Here is a 21,107-nt window from a genome sequence, read left to right as displayed (position 1 = left end):
GAAGAACTCAGCCTTGACCATTCTATGGTTATTTGGCATTTGAGGCAAATTGGAAAGTTTGATAAATGGGTGCCTCGTGAGCTGGCAAAAAAAAAAAAAAAAAAAAAGTCATTTTGAAGTGTTGTCTTATCTTGAACCATTTCTTGATTGGATTGTGGCACGCAGCAAAAAGTGAATTTTATACAACAACCCACAATGACCAGCTTAGTGACTGGATTGAGAAGAAGCTCCAAAGCACTCCCCAAAGCCAAATTTGCACCAAAAAAAGGTCATGGTCACTGTTTAGTGGTTTGCTGCCAGTCCGATCCACTGCAGCTTTCTGAATCCCAGCGAAACCATTACACCTGAGAAGTATGCTCATCAGATGGATGAAATGCACCAAAACCACAACACCTGCAGACAGCATTGGTCAACAGAAAGGGCCTGATTCTTCTCCACAAGGCCTGACCACACATCTTATAACCAGTGCTTCAAATGTTCAATGAACTGGGCTATGAAGTTTTGCCTTATCTGCCATATTCACCAGGCATCTTGACAACTGACTACCACTTCTTCAAGCATCTCAACAACTTTTTGCAGGGAAAATGCTTCCACAATGAGCAGGAGGTTGAAAATGCTTTCTAAGAATTCATAGAATTCTGAAGCATGGATTTTTATGTTACAGGAATAAACCAACATATTGCTGGCAAAAATATGTTGATTGTAATGGTTCCTATTTTGATTATTAAAGATGTGTTTGAACCTGTTATAATGATTTAAAATTCATGGTCCAAAACCACAGTTACTTTTGCAACAACCTAATAGTTAAAATATACACTGAACAGAAGTGTAGTGATAGTAGAATACAAGTGAGTGTATTGTGTGTAGTGAGTGTAGTGAGTGTAGAATACAAGTGATAGTATTAGAATAGGTTATCCAGATGAGATTTTGCTGTAATCTCCTTTCTTGGAGTATTTTAAAAGCTTCAAAGGTATATTTTTAAAACTTCCAGAGGTAATTTGGGGTATGATTTCACCTTACTGGGGGTGCTGTGAATACAAATAAATGCCCCTTTTAAGTTGCCTTTACCTATTAATTTATCCTGGATCCCCAGGTCTTGCTCTTTTAGCTTTGTCCATATAATATGGCATGTTACCATCATAATGAGAGGATAAGATAGATCCATTACTATAAAAGATATATGCTGTTAATGAGTTTCCAGCCAACTATCAAGGTATCATCAACTGTAGTTTATCTTGGTGAATGAAAGTTTGAATGGAAAATTAAGCTCCCACACTGACTGTAGAAGTGCAATGGATCATTTTGTTCTTTAATGTCACACTTCGCTGGACACACTTCACAAAGCAGTGAATCATGCTTAAAACAAGCAGCCTTTACTTCAGCAACAGCAGATAATGTAGCAGAGGTGAATAATAAGTGTTAGCAGTCTTAACTTTCTCTGCAGTGCTCTCTCCAGGTGTCTGATGGATGATTTACAGAGTACATATGCTATTTTATAGATTGGAACTTGGGATCCAGCCAGTGGCCTGAATATGACAGAAAGTCAAAAAGGAAAGCCAGCCAACATCACAGATTCCTTATCCAATCGTTCTTTGATCGTTACCACCATTTTGGTAAGTATTAGTTTTCCCATTCTTTTTAGATAAATGCAGACAAACATGGAAGTGGATAGAAAAAGACATTATAATTAGAGTAGTAATGAACAGAATGTAATATATTTTACAGTTATTTAGCAGTTGCTGTATAATGGATGAGTCAGTGTTAATTTAGTCAGTTTTATTTTGTTAGCTTTTAATGATGTAAATTATATTAATGTTTGGGCTGCTTGTGTTGCTTAATAATACAGCTTTATCTATTACTGGGAATCTTTATGTTTCTACAAAATTAGTTGCTGTTGAAAAATTGTGAATGCTAACATTTTAAAAATACATGGACAAGCAGTTATATAAATATAGTTATGTGAGGAGCTGCATGTGAACTTTACTTCTGCTTTCATTTTCATTTCCTGCAAATAAATTTCAGAGGGCATGCCATTTATTTTTGAGATTTTTTTCTATTATAATTATGTTTTAACCTTGCTTTCAATTTAATTGTTTTCATCATGGCAAATCACTTTTACTTTACTAATCTCCCTAATGAAATCAAATGACAAGTGCTGTTTTAAGTCAGAAATATTTTCACTACCAACAGAATTAAATTAATACTGATAAGCTAGATATTTTTACCCCTCTTGCAATTATATGTTTTAATTAAATCACAATAATGTTCATGTATGCCTACTATGCCATTTGCAAATAAGAATTTTAATTTTAGGACAAGCAAGGAACTTTTATATAATTTAGTAAGTACTTTCACCTACAGAATAAGTTTATCAATGTTGATTTCTCCAGGTAGCCAGTAAGAATGTGAGATTAATGTCCAAAACAAACCTCCACATACTTTTAGCATTTACATGATTTCTAAATTTGATTTATGGTAGAACATCAAGCCAGGAGGAATTCATAATCTTGTCCTTTTACTAGCAATACAGGATGTTAGATCAAAACATGTCCAAACAAAACAGCTTGGGTTAAAGACTCTTGATAATGAAGCAAGCTGGTGATCATGAAATGATGGTGATAGAAGTTCATGAGGTGTTTTTTAATAACTCCTTTGCTAAGAACTTCAGTGAATACCTGCTCCACTATATCCAAACTTCTCTGGTCCCCTTTAACTTAATTTTGTATCCCCATCTCTTTTCAAAGCTAGCTCTCAAATCCACCAGCCGTGCTCCTCAGATGGATGTACGCACAGGACACTACTACGTTCTTTTTCTGCCAGTATATCTTGGATCTCATAACCCGCTGCTGGAACAGTTACAGTAACAGTGTAACTTCCTCCTGCTGACAACCTTTCCCCTTTATAATATATTTCACTGTCCATTGTGAAGATCTAATTCTGTCATTCCCTGCTTCTCTGCTTATAAGTCTTTAGTGAGTCCCTGCTGCTGTGCTGCGCTCAGTCGCTTCAGTTGTGTCTGACTTTCCGCGACCCCATGGGCCGTAGCTCACCAGCCTACTACGTCCATAGGATTTTTCCAGCAAGAATACTGGGACAGATTGCCATATCCTCCTCCAGGGAATCTTCCCGACCCAGGGATTGAATCCGTGTCTCCTGTGTCTCCTGTATTGCAGACACATTCTTGTCTGAGTCCATATCGGACATTAAAAAGGTCCCCTAATCTTGACCCTGTTATTCAAAGCCTTTTACTGTCTTGTCTTCTCTCATCTTTCTATCCTCATTTCCCATTTCTCCCTTTCAGAAATCCTGTATTTTAACTGATCTAGGGTAACCAGTTAGCTCACTACTGTGATTGTGTTAGCCCCGTTCCCTTTGTTTGCAATATGTTTCTCTCCATTCCTGAAATATAGAACTTGTCAGTACTTCATATTTAAGCTTAACACTATACTATTCTTGAATTATTTCATGTGTACAATATTTCTCCAAACATCACTGACCACTGCTTTGAGAATTAGGATCTGACTAAGTCTCTTGTTTTTATACCATATATGCCTCTACAATGCTCACAAAATAAAGTGTGCTGGGCAAGGGCATCTGTCTTCAGCAACTAGCCCCTGTACTACTTTCTCAGTTCTCCCTGATACAGCCAAACTCTCAAATGCATCACTTATTTTATGGCTTCAAATCTTTGCCCACTTCATTATGTTCTCCTGTGAAAAGTTTTTCATCCTTCCAGACCCACCTCAGTTTGCATGCACTCTGTGAAACTCTTTGATCTTTCCATTCAGTTGTGTATGTTTGGGGCAGGCAGGGAAGTGTACATGTGTATCATAATACTTTATCATTTTACTTACCATACATTACTTTTTTTAATGTTAGAAATTTTGTGTTTATCTGATCTCTATTTGGTATGAATATATACAAGGTAAGATTATACAATCTATACAAGATTTTGGTAAGAATCTATACAAATCTAATCAAATTTTACACTTTTTAGATCTCAGTGTCAGAGAAAAGTGCCTGGGGCATAGCAGGCACTCAATAATATTTGTCAAATTAAATTTTAAAAATTGGTATTTAATTAAGCAGAAAATTAGAGAGCATAAACACTTTTCAAATGACTGTATTTAAATATTTTTTCAAGTGTGCAGGTTATTGCAAACTTCTTGTCCAAACAAAGCAGGTGATTAGACTACCCATACAATTTCTCAGTTTTGCTTGATTACTCAAGAGTTATTTTGTAAGAAGTAGTCAAATATCTTTCTCACTAATAAACAATTTTATATTTGTTCATAAACAAGTGGTATTAAATCTTAATATCAGAGCCAGAGAAAACTTTTTAAAAATTATCAGGCTTTGGATCTTGGACATTTTTTTTTTTTGATCTATAATGATGTTTGAGACATATTCCTCAGATCATTACTCCATATAACCAACATGTAAGATCAATTCTGAAATACACTATAAGCTTCAGTTCAGTTCAGCCTCTGAGTCGAGTCTGACTCTTTGCGACCCCATGAATCGCAGCACGCCAGGCCTCCCTGTCCATCACCAACTCCCGGAGTTCACTCAGACTCACGTCCATTGAGTCAGTGATGCCATCCAGCCATCTAATCCTCTGTCATCCCCTTCTCCTCCTGCCCTGAATCCCTCCCAGCATCAGAGTCTTTTCCAATGAGTCAACTCTTCACATGAGGTAGCCAAAGCACTGGAGTTTCAGCTTTAGCATCATTCCTTCCAAAGAAATCCCAGGGCTAGTCTCCTTCAGAATGGACTGGTTGGATCTCCTTGCAGTCCAAAGGACTCTCAAGAGTCTTCTCCAACACCACAGTTCAAAAGTATCAATTCTTCAGCACTCAGCCTTCTTCACAGTCCAACTCTCTCATCCATACATGACCACTGGAAAAACCATAGCCTTGACTAGATGGACCTTTGTTGGCAAAGTAATGTTTCTGCTTTTGAATATGCTATCTAGGTTGGTCATAACTTTCCTTCCAAGGACTCTAAGCTTACAAATAATAAGTAGGTCACTTATATTTTAGACTATGTCACTGTGTTAGTTTCAAAGTTATTGTGATTTTCTTCAAAAGAAAAGGTACTTTATTATTTTATATCACTTAGTTGAAAAATCTTTTTCTGAACAGTCTGATCACTGAGTAGCCACAATTAGGAAAAGATTTGAGGAGATTATTTCCCTTATTTTTATAAGCTAGCTTGATATAATTTATTGATGCTTAACTTATATTTTTAAAGAAGTATGATCATTTGATTTATTTTATGGTTATTTTTTCCCTTTCTCTCTTCGAAAATCTCAGAGGAGATTCTAGCTATGTTGTAAATAATGATATCTTCAAAAAGAGAAGTTCATTTAATGCTTCTTGTTTGACATTTTTATTATGTGTCAAAAAAAAAAAAAAACAAACAGTGAAATATTCTAAAATTTGACCTTATCAATGTGCTTATCATAATTAGCTCCATTTCTCTTAGATTTTATTTACTTTACTTTTTATCATTCTTTTTGTATTTAACAAATATGTACTTAATGATAATGATATACCAGGGTTTATGCTAACCACTGTATTTAATGGACAAAATAGACATGGTCTCTGCCTTTATGAAACTTAGAAAATGGTAGAATTCATAAGGAGAACTAAACACACATACACGCACACACACAGAGACATACGCCCTTGTGACTAGATATGAAATAAAGATGCATGGCATGCTGCCTTTTACAGAATGATCAAGAATGACATGAAGGATCAGGTGTGGAAGGATGAATCAGGTTAGACTTCACTGCAGAAGGATAGAGAGCTGAAGTTTGAGAAGAAATTATCAAAGTAAAGGGAGGGGGAATGAGTATTCTCAGCAGATAAAACAACATATGCAAGGCCCTGAAGCAAGAAAGATCTTGAAAAAGTTACAAAATTCAAAGAAGACCATAATGACTGAGGCCAGTTTTCTATATGCTTCTCAGCTTCATGAAATACTGCTATATGAATATGGTTCATTACCAAAAATTAATAACACACATCTTTGGCATGCCTGCTAGGTACTTGACAATGTTCAAAGCACTACTCATCGATTTACTCATTTAATTGTCATAATAACCTTTTTTGTTAGACACCATTATCCATACTCTTTCACAGGTAGGAAAACTGGTATTCAGATTGTCCAAGTAACCAACTCATGACCACAGAGCTAGAAAGTAGAACAGTAGTTTTTTTAACCAATCTGTAGCCTCCTTGAGGAACCAATACTGTAAAATGAAATCTCCAGTGTCCCAGCTTGGAAAAGTCTAACAGCTATAGTTTATGACCAAAATAGTATCTTGACTGAGAATTGTTCACCCAAAGAAAGTTTCTCTTCCAGAAATACCACATATGCTAAAGTACCACGATACCATTATAGGTGTGTCCCCAGACATCTAGACATTTCCTCAGGGACCGAGATTTAGGTTACTCTCGCTTGGATGCCTTGATCTTCTTGTTTCTCTCCTCTCCTAATTTGGCACTTGGGTTTTTTTCAGCTTCTTTAAACCATAATCTCAGATCTTTCTGGACAATCAAGAGTAAAGGCGCTTAACTCACTTTTTCTCTTAAAAATTGAGATTAAGCATCTTGTTTACAAATATTTTTTACACCTCTTCAACAACATAATCTATGCCCAATACACTGAATGGGTATAGAATATAGTTATTTCATAGAAAGTGTTCATTTTCAGAAGCTCTAAACAATTTTTAAATTTGTAATTCCTTTTTTTTTTAGTTTTTAATTATATGGTGCTATATAATTTGGAAATTATATAGCCTCTTCTGCAGGAGGGGGCTAGACCTAAAACTCTAGTCTACTCATGCGATCTTCTGAATGTTCCTCATATTACCTCTCTGGTTTTAGAATTTCAAATTCAGTCGTTGTTAAAATTCCCTTGCTTCTTGTATCATTACAAATGGAATTTTAAAATTTCAACCTTAGAATCACATTTTCATCTATGGTGATTTCATAGATGAGCATAAATGAGCATAAAATTGTAAAATGGCTTCCCTCATGGCTCAGACGATAAATAATCCACCAGCCATGTGGGCCCTGGTTTGATCCCTGGGACAGGAAGATCTACTGGAGGAGGAAATGGCAACCCACTCCAGTTTTCTTGCCTGGAGGATTCCATGCACAGGGGGGTCTGGCAGGCTACAGTCCACGGGGTTGCAAAGACTTTGAAATGACTGAGTGACTAACACTTTCAATTATTAAAATATAAATTTATAATCACCAAAATCATAACAAAAATACTCATTCTGGATGAGATATAGAGAGCTTTTGAAGACCAATATGTGCTCTATTTTCAGCTTCTCAGCCTCATCCTGTTGGCCTTACTACCTTGGGTACACTAGCAAGGGACAGTATCAGGTGGCTGGATATTTATTTAAGTTCATAGAGGGAATGCTTATTTTCCCCTCTGTGCTCTGGGTTTTCAATTGATTTTTTCATGCCTGTTTAAATATGTTGAGTGCTTCCCACTCTGTGGCTCCTCTATAATAATTGATTTTTGTCCATCAAAAGATTACTAGCACTAAATGCCACTGTACATGTTCTTCCCCTGAACGACTAGTAGCACTTAAGCATACCAATGACTATGAAATTTGGTTACTTTTTCAGAAAAATCACTTCTAAGGAGATTCTTTCTTCCCAGTTGCTCAATGAATTGAACAAATGTGCTTGCATCTGCAACTTAGTCTTATTTTGTATTTTCCTAGCACTTCCTAAAAAGTTGTGTATTTCAGTGCTGAGTTTACTTGCTTAGGCTTATTAAGCTTTATTGTTGGAATACACAGCCTACAGGTGGCTTATCTGGAAGCAAACTCCCAAGAACAATGGAAAGAAGCACAGTACAAAAGAGAGAAGTGACCAGATATCCCCTAAATGGTTCTGCAGTTTATTCCATCATATCAACAAAAGAAGTTTTCTAAGGCTTCACATCTGTCCCTGCAATAGAGTTTTCCCTCTGATTCTTATCTTCCCATTGTCACAGGGTGACTGCCAAGCATGTAGTTCTTCTTAGAGAGTTACTAGCATTCAGGCTTGGAAACCCAGACACTGGTGCTTTACAAAGAAAAAGGTTTTTCATTTTTATCAATCCCTATACAGTTTCTAAGCAGTTTTAATGATGTGCTCTGGAGATGGTAAGATCAACATAATTTAAGGGAGATACAGTAGATATGCATGTACAAGTATTACTTAAATGTTTATGTGAGATGAATGCCTCATTCAAACTCAGGCTGCTCATACCATATTCAAAAGGAAGCAAATCTTTTTTCATCATATTTTTGTCTTCTGTTTCAGAGATTGTGCTTTTGTTTTCATTCTTGTTTTAGTAGCTTGTTGTATTTTATTTCAAATATATTCTCATATTCTTTAGACATCCAGATTAGCTAGATTAACATAAAACTATCAGTAGCTATATCACAGAGAAAGAAACATGTTCTTTCCCTTAATGACTAGTAGTATTTTAATGCACCAGTGACTATTTTATTTGTTTTAATGTGAAATTAGGCATACTTTTAAAAATCTTAGGGTCTCAATCTTTAAGGGCTTTGTAAGTGACCAGAACCTCATTGTTTTAGCACATAATCTCACATACACACACATACACACATCTGCTTCCTTCATCCTTCTTTATTAAATCTAATTTTAAAATGCTACCATAATAAAACCCTTAAGTGTTTTCATTGTTGTTATATTCTTTTCAGTTGTCAACATATTATCAATACCGTAATTTTGTTAGAGATTATTTTATTATAAATAACATATATATTTCATATATATTTATTATAAATAACATGTATATTTCTAGAAGAAATGATTGGAGAAATATGAATTTTTGGTTCAGTTTAACCACAGAAAACTACATGGAAATGAAATAATTTTGCTTTAATTTTCTCAAAGATGTCATCATGATAGTACCTTGTAAAAATTGTATAATCTAAATTTTAACTATGTCCTTGATCTGAGATTCAGATGTAACTACTCAGGACATATATCTAGCTGCATGTTAAAGATCAAACTCAACACGATTCAAACATCTTTCTTCAATTCAGGCCTCATTATATCTGTTTCTCCTATATTTCCAAGCTCTGTTTATGGTTCCAGTAATTTTATATTTACTCAGCCAGAGTGGATACCCTAGTCTCTTTAAATCCCATATTTATAATTTAGACATTAATAATTAATAATTTCTTTTTAGAAATTTCTTTCTAAAAAGAAAGACAGGATGAATCCATGAATGTCCTTTTCTAAGACAGTTTAACAAAGAATTGAGTCAAAGAACATTTTGAACAAGGGAGGTATGGTTTGTTCATGGGTACTGATGAATAGGATATTTATAGAGTCTGATTTGAGAGATATTGTATCCAGGTGCAACAGGAAAGAGAAGACAACGTCAAAATATCATGTATGAGATTTATCATGAATGCATTACATGTGGGGCAAAAACAATTGAGAAAGGTGAACAAGGACTTCAAGGTTAAAAGCCCATGAGGCGGAGTATTAGCATTACCACAAAGCATGATAAGGATGTTGGAAAGAGAGATAATGAGTTCTATTTAGTCCTATCTGAATGGAGATGTTGGCAGTAATTTTGTGTAGTCAAATCTTGATTATTCATGTAAGGGGATAATAAATTAGATTCAGAAATGAAATGCAGTTTGGAGATTAGCTAATAGGTGCAGTCTCCCTTCCCATCAAACCATTTACTGGAAGAGCGGTGAAATGGCACATTTGATTGATTGGAGCTTTGGCTTTTCTTTTCTTCCCTCTTTCTTCTTTCACTTGTGAATTAAGCTGATGAAATATTTAATGGCTAAAATACAAATTCCAGCAGAAAGACAGTAACAACCCAGATCTCCAATCTAAACCGATCAGTCAAGTGTAAGAATTAAATAGCATACCAGTTTTTTTTTTTTTTTTTTATAAAATGAATGATAATCACTAAGCCAAGCCCTCCTTTAAATCCATTTTGCTCTGACAGAAGCATCCTTCCTGAAATGTTGGTGAACAGCACAACCAGCAGAACTCTAGTCCTTTTTTCTTGACAGTTCGTTTCAATCAGCTGCACTGTCAGTTACAGTTTCAGGTGGTTGAATACTACATTTCAGAGAGAAAGATATTCTTCTCACCTTTCCAAATTCTGGGAGATTTTCTATAGACCGATTAAAAACAAAAACTCTCTAGAATGGTAATTAAGGCCAATAAAACTTAGATTTTTTGAACATTAGGTAAGTTCTCTGAAGTTATTCTTCTGCAAAGAGGTAAACACAGTTTGCAGCAGCAAAGAGTGTGATGATTGTGCCTGCAGTAGTGTAGTAAAGGGATGTGTGTGTGTCTGTGTGTTTGTGTGGTTGTGTGAGAATCAGGCATTAAAAAGCATGCCTTTCCTTAGTAGATTTGCAAAACAAAATAAAAGAATAACTTTGTAGTTTGCCTCAGAATGCACTTGAATTTTGAAAAAAAAATAAAAGGTAAATAATAAACATAATTTATTAAAAATTAAGGTAACAATTCTACCTCAATAGGCATGCTCTATATGCCTGCTGCACTATTTTGTTGTTTCTTTAAAACAAAAGCTCCAGATTATGATAGTTATTTATTTTCAATCCAGCATGTTCATGTGAAAGTGCCTTTATAATGTCTTGAGATGTCACAAGCAGGTTTGCTTCCCAGGCGAGAGAACACTGTATGAGCTCAGATGGAGACTCTTATCAGTACTCTTTGATCCTAACAAGCCAGTCATCTTTAGTATTGCCTCTTCTTGAAAACATTAAGCTGTTTTGATGGTAGCTGCTAGGGTTTTCACTTTTCCCTCCTGGTATTCTCACTTTCAATTGAGATAGCCTGTAGTGCACATTGGCTTTTGACATGCATGTTAATTAGGGATGGCAGAGTTCAGATTCTAGAAGCCATGATGAATTGAAGGAAATTTAAAGACTGGGACTCAGACAGTGGAAGATTTCTCAGCCCTACAGCAGTAAAAGCATGAGTCTGCCAAAAAAAGAAATAAATAATACTGTCCAATCAATGGACTGATAACATTCAACTGTGTAATTATTATTTATGCCTATCTGTTGCTTACAGTTGTTATTGGTCATTTCTTGCCTAAAGAATGGAACATTTTTTTTGATCTGTTAGGCTTCTATGTATTTTTCCAACTACATTTAGGGTAATCTGAATTATTAAAATGTAATGAAAGAATAGTTAAGTTTATTCTTAAATAATTCCCTTAAATATGACCCCTTTCCATTTTTAAGATCAAAGTTTATTACATGCATTTATAACATTTCTTTAATTGAGCTAAGAAAAAAATAACACAATTATTTTAGAATGACTAAAATGTGGTTTAGACCAGTGGTGGTATTATTAAAAGTGACATTGTCTGCAGGCCTTAGATAATATAAGTTATAAAACCAAGTACTCAGTAAACTTCAAAGATGTTAATGATACTGGATTCTGATTAAATCTTATTGTTTTAAAGTAACAAGATGGAATTTAGAAAGATGCTAACAATAACCCTGTGTACGAGACAGCAAAAGAGACACTGATGTATAGAACAGTCTTATGGACTCTGTTGCAGAGGGAGAGGGTGGGAAGATTTGGGAGAATGGCATTGAAACATGTATAATATCATGTATGAAATGAGTTGCCAGTCCAGGTTCGATGCACGATACTGGATGCTTGGGGCTAGTGCACTGGGATGACCCAGAGAGATGGAATGGGGAGGGAGGAAGGAGGAGGGTTTAGGATGGGGAACACATGTATACCTGTGGTGGATTCATTTTGATATTTGGCAAAACTAATACAATTTGTAAAGTTTAAAAATAAAATAAAATTAAAAAAAAAATATGAGCCAAATAACAAGTTTAGCTGACTTCATGATTACCAGATAAAAAGGGTAAGGAAGACAATGCCTTTAATCAAAAAGGATTTTCTGACTTAAAGGCAAATACAAGTCCTATTTTTTTAGGTTTACCTACACCAGTTCTCAATTCCTATCAATCAGACGTTTTCTTCTATATTCTTCAGCATGTCAAGCTACAGCTTTAAGTTCAGGATTCCTGATGAAAACACAGACCTGGCCTGATCTGTATGCTTGCTAACAAATGCTGCTCAATCTTCATAGTCTTTATGGCGATTACACATTTATAATGGTATATAATATTCCTTCCGTGCCTGCCACTACAGAGGAGAAAGTCTAATCTTTTAATTACTCCCCAATATTTACTCAATGGATAATCATCATCAGATTAACTTTTAGTCATGCAATGTGTAATTAAAAATGTAAATCAATAAAATGTAATTGTGGCTGACTACATTAACACTTTTAAAAACAGTTTAATAACAATTGGATGAAAAGAGCCATTTTTTGGTGTTTATATTTAACACAGTTGTAAGGGTTCTTTTCTATTATAGAAAAGCTATAATAACATACATTGAATTGAACTGTCTGATTAAAAAAAATGTGCAATAGGTAGTTTTATATAAAAGAAACTGTGCATTAAATAGCTCACAATTTTTAACTTCACAAATCCTAACTTCCCTAGGATTTGTGGTCCCCTTTTTTGTACCCCCTGCCATGAAAATAGGCTAGGATCTTTGAAGACTGTTTCCTGAAAGATCATCTTTTCTTCTCCTTTTCTGGAATGTAGATTCCAATTCTGGCAAGTCTTTCCGTTTAGTTCAGTTCAGTCGCTCAGTCGTGTCCGACTCTTTGTGACCCCATGGACTGAAGCACTCCAGGCCTCCCTGTCCATCGGCAACTCCCAGAGTTTACTCAAACTCATGTCCATTGAGTCAGTGATGCTATCCAACCATCTCATCGTCTATCATCCCCTTCTCCTAGCACTTTCAATCTTGCCCAGCATCAGAGTCTTTTAAGATGAGACAGTAAAAAAAAATAAATAAATAAAGTAACAAGATGAATGCAAATAAATACCTTAAAATGAATCATTTATATATAATGTAGCAACCTTCTGAATTTATTTTGAAAGAATGTATAAAACATATCAACTAAATTAGCACTTATATATGTATTTGGTATAATATTGATAAACATAAAATTCTTTTCTTTTTAAATCATCTTCCAATTATGAGATACATAATTTCTTTCATACCCATTAACCAAAAGTTAGCTAAGTTAGAATAAAGCTCTATAAATCTGTATTTTTTCTTACTGTCATAATAAATGTTTCCATGAAATTTTCCTAAATAATAAAATATAATATATATGTTGGAAGCAATTTAGGATAAACATAAGAACAACCAACGTTTTTCAGTGGGAAAAAATGCAAACTGTTTAAAAATCAGGACATGAGAATATTGGTTCTCTCTGTTTGGAGATGTCTGACCATGACTTGGCTCCTCACTTGGCAGATGGTCTGGAGCCCCTATACCAGCTGTCAAGCAGGAGACAGAGCTGAAGTTACTTTAGGAAAGCTACTTACGATGTTCCCAAGTCAGATCTAAATAAAAACAGACCTGAAGGAATAAAGCATAAAAGTCCTCTTCATTCAGAGCCTGTTTTCTGTTTAAACATGTTCTCTATTTTTCATCTTTAATCTACTGTTTCAGTATTAGTGCTCATTTTTATTTATTCTGGTATTAGTTTTACAGTGCTAACAGTTAGAATTGTCTGCAAAGCTATAATCAAAGTATTCACTAGATTCTGTTCATAATAGAAGTTATTCTGATTAACACTGTAAAAGATATGTTTTTTCTTAGCATTTCAATAAAATTCTCATTGAATATTAAAAAAAAAAAACACAAAAAGCAATAAAAACAGTGATAGAATAAGCTAAAGTTAATAGAAGGCCAAATGCCATAATTTCAATAGAATATCTGTTATACAGAGCTTGTGAGGACAGACTGTTGACTGTCTTTTAAAACAGCATTAGTGGGCTCTACGGGCTTACCCGGTAGCTCAGCTGGTAAAGAATTCTCCAACAATACAGGAGACCTTGGTTCGATTCCTGAGTTGGGAAGATCCCCTGGAGAAGGTGAGATGGTTGGATGGCATCACCAACTCAATGGACATGAGTCTGAGTAAACTCCAGGAGTTGGTGATGGACAGGGAAGCCTGGAGTGCTGCAGTCCGTGGGGTCACAAAGAGTCGGACACGACTGAGCGGCTGAACTGAACTGAGTGGGCTCTACTTATGAGTTCAATGTGATTTTATGTTTTTTATGATATAAATATAGGAAAATAATTTATTTTCGAAGGTTTTCCTTAACTTGAGTCACTTTATTGAAATATTCCTGTATTTAAGAGTTTTACAGTTAATTTTCTTTAGTAGTTTTTAATTTATTTTTATTTCTTGATAGTTTAGCTATTTTATCATGCTTCTTACACAGAGCTCTAATTTCATCTCTTCCTTTACTGGTTTTCATTGCCTTTATCTGTTTTATTTTTTACTTGTATTTGATGAGAACTTTGTTATCTGTTTTCCTTGTTTCAATTGTACTTTTTATTATTAACTACAATATAGCTGTATTCTCAAAAATACTTTTTATTCATAGTTTTCCAACTATGAATAAAAATTATTTTTATTCAAAAATATTATTATTTTTCAAAATCGTGCTGTGCTGTGCTAAGTCACTTCAGTCGTGTCCAACTCTTTGCAACCCTGTGGACTGTAGCCCTTCAGGCTCCTCTGTCCAAAAGATTCTCCAAGCAAGAACACTGGAGTAGGTTGCCATGCCCTCCTCCAGGGGATCTTCCAGATCCAAGGATTGAACCTGTGTCTCTTATGTCTCCTGCAATGGCAGGCATGTTCTTTACCACTAGGGCCACTTGGGATTGAATGCTAATTATTATTGAATACATTAGTTATCTGTGGAGATTATTATTAATTTTTCTAGTTGTACTTTTCTGATGAATGTGTTAGTCAATTTCTGAATATTAAAATATTTATATTCCAGACATAAACTGTTATTGGATATGGTGAAAAATTATTTCAATGGACTGCTATGTTTGTTTGTTATATCTTGTTTTTAGGAACATCTGATAGTGACTGACCCTTAGTTGGGCTTCCATGGTGGCTCAGGCGGTAAAGCGTCTGCCTATAATGCCGGAGGCCCGGGTGCAATCCCTGGGTTGGGAAGGTCCCCTAGAGAAGGAAATGGCAACCCACTCCAGTATCCTTGCCAGGAAAATCCCATGGACAGAGGAGCCTGGCAGGCTACAGTTCATGGGGTCCAGAGTCAGGCATGACTGGGCGGCTTCACTACGACTTCACTAGGACCCTTAGTTACAGTATTTCACTATTTTGTTGGCTGTTTTTGTCAGGTTATGCTAACTGCATTTAAAAAGAAAGTAACTGGCCCACAGTATTTGCTGTGCTCTAAAGCAGTCCATATATTGAGGTTATTTGTTTCATATTAGGTCAAAACTAAAAATACTATAGTATTTAGATTTTTTCTGGGAAGATTTATTTAATAACTGATACAGTTTATTTTGTAGTTGTTGACATATTCATTTTGTCACCTCTTTTTGAGTCAATTTTATATGGTGCATTGATGCATATCAGGTATTCAAATATGATCATCATATAAATTTTATAAACTTTGTCTACTGAGTCACTTTCTCATGTAAAGTTCTATTCATCTTTTCTTTTTTTTTTAAATTTGGTTCATTAAATTTTACCAAAAGACATATTATTTTTGCTAAAATACATGCTTATAATTTAGCCATTTTTTTCCTGTTTTTTACTTCACTTATTTTTCTTTTATTTCCTGTTTTTCTTATGTTTTGCATAATGTCTTCCATTATTATTCTTATTATTTAAGTGTTCTATTTATTTATTTTGTTTTAAATAGTTTAATGACAAATTTATATAAGGCTGAGCTTTTCTCTGAAAAGTGCTTTGAAGACACTTTTAAAATAGAAGCTGCATCATACAGCTTAATGTTTACCAGAGTGCTTTGAAGTTATGCAGAACCATCATCTCTCAAATGACATCAGGCTTGAAATTCAGATAATAAAGGACTGTTTGAGGGGATGTGACTTTCTATCTAGAGGGTCTAATAAACACTTACATCTATATATCTATTCTCCATGTTATATAATTTCTGAAAGAAATCCTACAACCCGTAGTCCAGGTGACATCATCTTCGGTGCTAGCATTCTCAATCAGGAAGGAAAAGCAAGCTGTAGAATGAACTTTTGACTGATGCAAACTTTAATTGTGTTCTCTAGATTTCAGCATGATTAATCCAGAGTCACATTAATTCAATTTTCCTTCAGTTTTCTGCTAGGGTCAGGGCAAGGGAAGTGGGTAGTTTCCCCAGAAATGTGTTGGAGAATCTACCTAGTTGGTTGGCATGGAGTATGGACCTCTGAGCAAGAACTTCTGATGAGGAAAACAAAGCATTCCTTTCAGCTGCCTTTAGGAGACCAAAGCTTCTTGGTTTCCTGCAGTCTACATTTAGTGTCAGTTCTTTCAAAATGATAGTCAAGTTTCCTCATCAATTGCCTTATAAGCATATATTTTCAAGAATTATTTTTTAAAAGTCATGAATTCTAGTCATGTGAGTAGGACAGCTTGCCCTAGCAACATACTGATGCATTTTCTACATCTAAATGAGAAAATACACTGAATTTTGGATCTACATACAGTTTTCCAAGAATCCATTCTTTGTTTTTAAATAGAATTCATCATCAAAAACGAGTCCTCTCTTTTCACTCTGCTTTTCTACAAATTATTTCTTAGGAGCCATCTAGAACATGCTTTATCTCTCAAGTAGAAAGGAACCCTTTTTGATGACATGTTCACGCTCTTGCCCTACTGTGTTTACAACATTTACTGTGTGTGTGTGTGTGTGTGTGTGCTTAGTCGCTTCAGTCGTGTCTGACTCTTTGCAACCCTGTGGTCTGTAGTCCACCAGGCTCATCTATCCATTGGATTCTTCAGGCAAGAATATTGGAGTGGATTGCCATGCCCTTCTCCAGGGAACCTTCCAAACCCAGGGATTGAACCTGCATCTCACTCTTACATCTGCTGCAGTGGCAGGCAGGTTCTTTATTACTAGTGCCACATAGGAAGCCCTACACATTGTCTGCAACCTAGCAATTATCTTCCATATGTAATTTTCTGTACATATCTAGGTTCCAACGTTTAGTGAGACTTTGTTACTCTTACTTTTCACTGTTGGGAGTTTTTATATTTGCCCAAAACCTAATAACTACTTTGGTAAAGAATTAGGAGAGGGGCTGCCACTGCCTCCTTTCCACAAATCTTGAGCTATATTTACTTTGGGAGTAGGGCTCTAGTAGGTCAAGAATACCAGATATTTCAGGCTGTGGGAAAAGTATGTTTGAAGGCAGAAAACTGTAAACCTTTGTGCTCAGTCATACCCAACTCTGCAACCCCATGGACTGTAGCCCGCCAGGCTCCTCTGTCCATGGAATTTTCTAGGCAAGGACTGGAGTGAGTTGCCGTTTTATACTCTAAGAGATCTTACCTACCCGGGTAGGTATTGTGTCTCCTGCATCTTTTGCATTGGCAGACAAATTCTTTGCCACTGAGCCACCTGGGAAGCCAGCTGGAAAGCCACCTGGGAAGCCTATGTTTGAAGGTGCAGACATGTGAAAGAGCTTAGAGCATATGAATAACTCCCTGTAAGTAGTCCACTCCCGATGGAGCACAGCCAGTGTGTGAGAGAATGAAAGGTTGTTGTTGAATCATGCAAATACACCGGGATTCTTGGCCCCCGGAGGAGAAGAATTCAATCCGGGGCCAAAGACAAGGCTTGATCGCTCAGAGCTTTTGTGTAATAAGGTTTTATTAAAGTATAAAGGAGAGAGAGAAAGCTTCTGACATAGGCATCAGAAGGGGGCAAAAAGAGTACCCGCTTGCTAGTGTTAACAATGAAGTTATATAATCCAAAGAATATCTGGAGGTTGTAAAGACCTCATCAGACCTACTCCCATAATTTACATTTTAAGATAACACTGTCCTCAGGCAGGATACATCCTTGTAAAGACCAGGTCTACTCCCATAATTTACAGTTTAAGATAACAGAAGGTTTAATCCCAAGACTGTCCTTAGGCAGGATACATTATTGTTATATAATCCTAAGGAATGTGGAGAAAGAAAAAAAGTTTGTCTTTTCTTCCTCCTTGAGAATTCCAGACCCCTCTCTCCTTGGGGACCCCTAGACTCCCTATCAACCTGCCTAGGAACTGACTCTCTCAAGAAGTAGTGGGAAAGGTAGAAGGCAGGCAACAGCAGAGAAAAGGCCTTGTAGGCCTCCTAAAGGAGTTAAGACTGTCTGCTATTCACAATGAGACAATTTAGAAGGATTTTAAGTGCATGATTGATATAATCAATTTGAGATTTTAAAAAATCCTTCTTAGTATTGGAGATAGAATTGTGTGTAGTTCATGAGATAGAATTTAGTGAGACCAGCCAAGAGAATATTGCTAGAGTGAAAGATGGTAAGTTTCAAACTATGGCATTGTTCAAAGATGGGGGAAAGAAATGAAATTTCCAAGGCATATAGGGTGAAGAAAGGGGGATAAAGGGGAGTAATGGTTTGCAAATTGGAGTTTAAGAAGAGGTCAGAGGTTAAGAGCACCTTTATTTTTCTGGTAAATGTGGCTGGAAGCAGAATTGACATAAAATAGCAAATTGGGATAATACAATTGAATTTTAATTTTGAACATACAGCATTTAGTTTTTCTATGGTATATGATCTGGTTGGCAGTTAGACATGTAGTTCCATACCTAAAAGGAATGGTCTGGATTAGAAATCATATTTGGAGTTATCAAAATAGAGGGTGGTTTGAATCATGAATATTGGTGATACTGTTCATGTAGAGAACTCGTGTGTGTTTTTGGTGAATCTATACCACTGAACATTTTTTCTTTCCTGATGCTTTTGTTGCTTCTGTCCTGACACCTGCTGTATTCTGTTTGGCTTGACAAATATTTATAAATTCAGGACTTCCCAGGAATATAAACAGTCTAGGAGAAAAAAATATACTATCCTTTGAGTCAGACTCAAGAATACGTTACACATATTTGGAAATTGTGGTTGTCAGATGACAATCATGAGACCTTCAAGACCAGTTAAGTCCTGAATCGTGGCAGATACTTCCAACTTAACTTCCCTTTCTGATCATTAGTATCTGATACTCAGGTCCTGATATCTGTGGTTTTGAACCACACTTGATTTCTTGACATTGATTCCTAATTACTTCTCTTTATTTGAGATTTAAATGGTACTCTTAGTGACAAACTATATCGTAACTCCAATTAACTCTACTACAGCGACTCAAGAAAGAAAGATACAGAACTCTTTCCATGGTATAAAACACACACGTGTTTCATTTTCCTGGCATCACTAGAGTGAGTAATTTTTGCCTAAAAATCCAGGATAACACTTGATTCCCCCAGTTCTTACCCATTTATCAGTCAATGTATTTTATTAGGTCTACTACTCATAAGGCATTTATGCCACTAATTAGTCACCTAAATAAAAATGAATACCATTAACTAGGATCTTATAAATTTTATGTTCTGAGTTCTCTTAGTTTTAGTTCTATGTGGTCATTAATTAAAAGAAATAACTCATGAATTTCATCACCTTGTTTGAGTTAAACCCATATTGGTAAAAGAAACCAACTAAACGGATATTTTTTTTAACCACTTCATTTCAGAACTAATAGGAAAAAAATGCCTTTTTCACATAGCTGTTTGGAAAGCATTTCATATTATATGGAGAATTTTTTATACTGCGTTCAAGTGTAATTAGAGTCAAAGGCCATACATTTGATCATGTTTGTCATAGCTTTGTGCTCTTAAAAAGAAAATCTAAATTTATATTTCCTCTTTGGAACTTTTACATTTGCAATTGTTTGACAAATATGATACAGTCTGACCTTAGAAACAAAGCACTGCTTTTACATTATAGCTTACACTTTCTATGTGTGTAGCAATAGAATTTTTTTTTTGTTGTTACATCGGGTTTCCCAGGTGGTGTTAGTGGCAAAGAATCCATCTTCCAAAGCAGGAGACACAAGAGATGCTGATTCAATCCCTGGGTTGGGAAGATCCCTGGCATAGGGAATGACAACCCACTCCAGTATTCTTGCCTGGAAAATTCCAAGGATAGCGGAGCCTGGGACACTACAGTCCATGGGGCCACAAAGAGTTGGACATGACTGAGCACACACACACACACACACACACACACACATTTGGTTACATAAGAATGTTGGACTATACTCCACAATTCTGATAGGTATATGATACAGGCATGCCCTAAAACGACTCTGTGGTTCATAGATTTTCAGAAATACTGCTGCTGCTAAGTCGCTTCAGTCGCGTCCGACTCTGTGCGACCTCATAGACGGCAGCCCACCAAGCTCCTCCGTCCCTGGGATTCTCCAGACAAGAACACTGGAGTGGGTTGCCATTTCCTTAGTTAAGCCAAATTCGCTAGGTTTCCTTATCATCAAGTCTTTAATAAATTCATATGTATCTTGGATATCTCAAAGGGATGTGATTATGTAGAATTTCTAAATATTTTAAATTGCAGAGTCTTTTCTAGAAAATAAAACTTGTGGGATAATTTTCCAGAAGAATACACTGTGTACAAATACATTATATTTAAGTTTAATCATAATGATTTTTAGGTACTTGTTGATTTTTATGATGAAATTTATTTATGTATGAAAATCCTTAAATTACCTACCCCATCAATCCTCAGCGGAGGAGCAGACAGTTTCTATGGCTTGTTGACACTGGGTAACTGAGTTTAATACCTAATTAAGAAAGGGCTTTTCTGCAGATTGAAGGGATAAATGGAAGTCAGAAAATCTAGGTTTGAATCTTGAGTTGGCCACTTAGTAGATGAGTTACCTTGGGTTAGTTACCATAATTTAATAATGAGGATAATAAAATAGTATGCAAATTAAAGTGTGTAGTAGAGATAAAAATTTGGAAAATATGAACATAGTTCCTGGTACAAGGTTATCAGTAAGTGATAACTTCAATGGATATAAAGTAATTCAAAAATTAGTAAGTAATGAATAGTTCTCATTTTACTATTTTCCCATAAG

The 21,107-nt window shown here is 35.6% G+C and overlaps 1 protein-coding gene across 5 annotated transcripts in view; it reads left to right on the top strand.

Annotated features, from left to right (window-relative positions):
* Window positions 1-21,107, top strand: part of GRIK2 (glutamate ionotropic receptor kainate type subunit 2) — a 739,106-nt gene that overhangs the window by 490,583 nt on the left and 227,416 nt on the right. For all 5 annotated transcript variants that reach the window (XM_070377125.1, XM_070377124.1, XM_070377121.1 and 2 more), the window contains exon 9: window positions 1,500-1,613. In XM_070377125.1, the coding sequence (XP_070233226.1) occupies window positions 1,500-1,613 (114 nt within the window). The remainder of the gene's footprint in view (window positions 1-1,499; window positions 1,614-21,107) is intronic.

This window comes from Bos mutus, chromosome 9 (genome assembly GCF_027580195.1).
Source record: "Bos mutus isolate GX-2022 chromosome 9, NWIPB_WYAK_1.1, whole genome shotgun sequence".
NCBI classification, from domain to species: Eukaryota; Metazoa; Chordata; class Mammalia; order Artiodactyla; family Bovidae; genus Bos; species Bos mutus.
The sequence above is the reverse complement of the archived record's forward strand: the minus strand, read 5'-3'. Positions and strand labels throughout refer to the sequence as shown.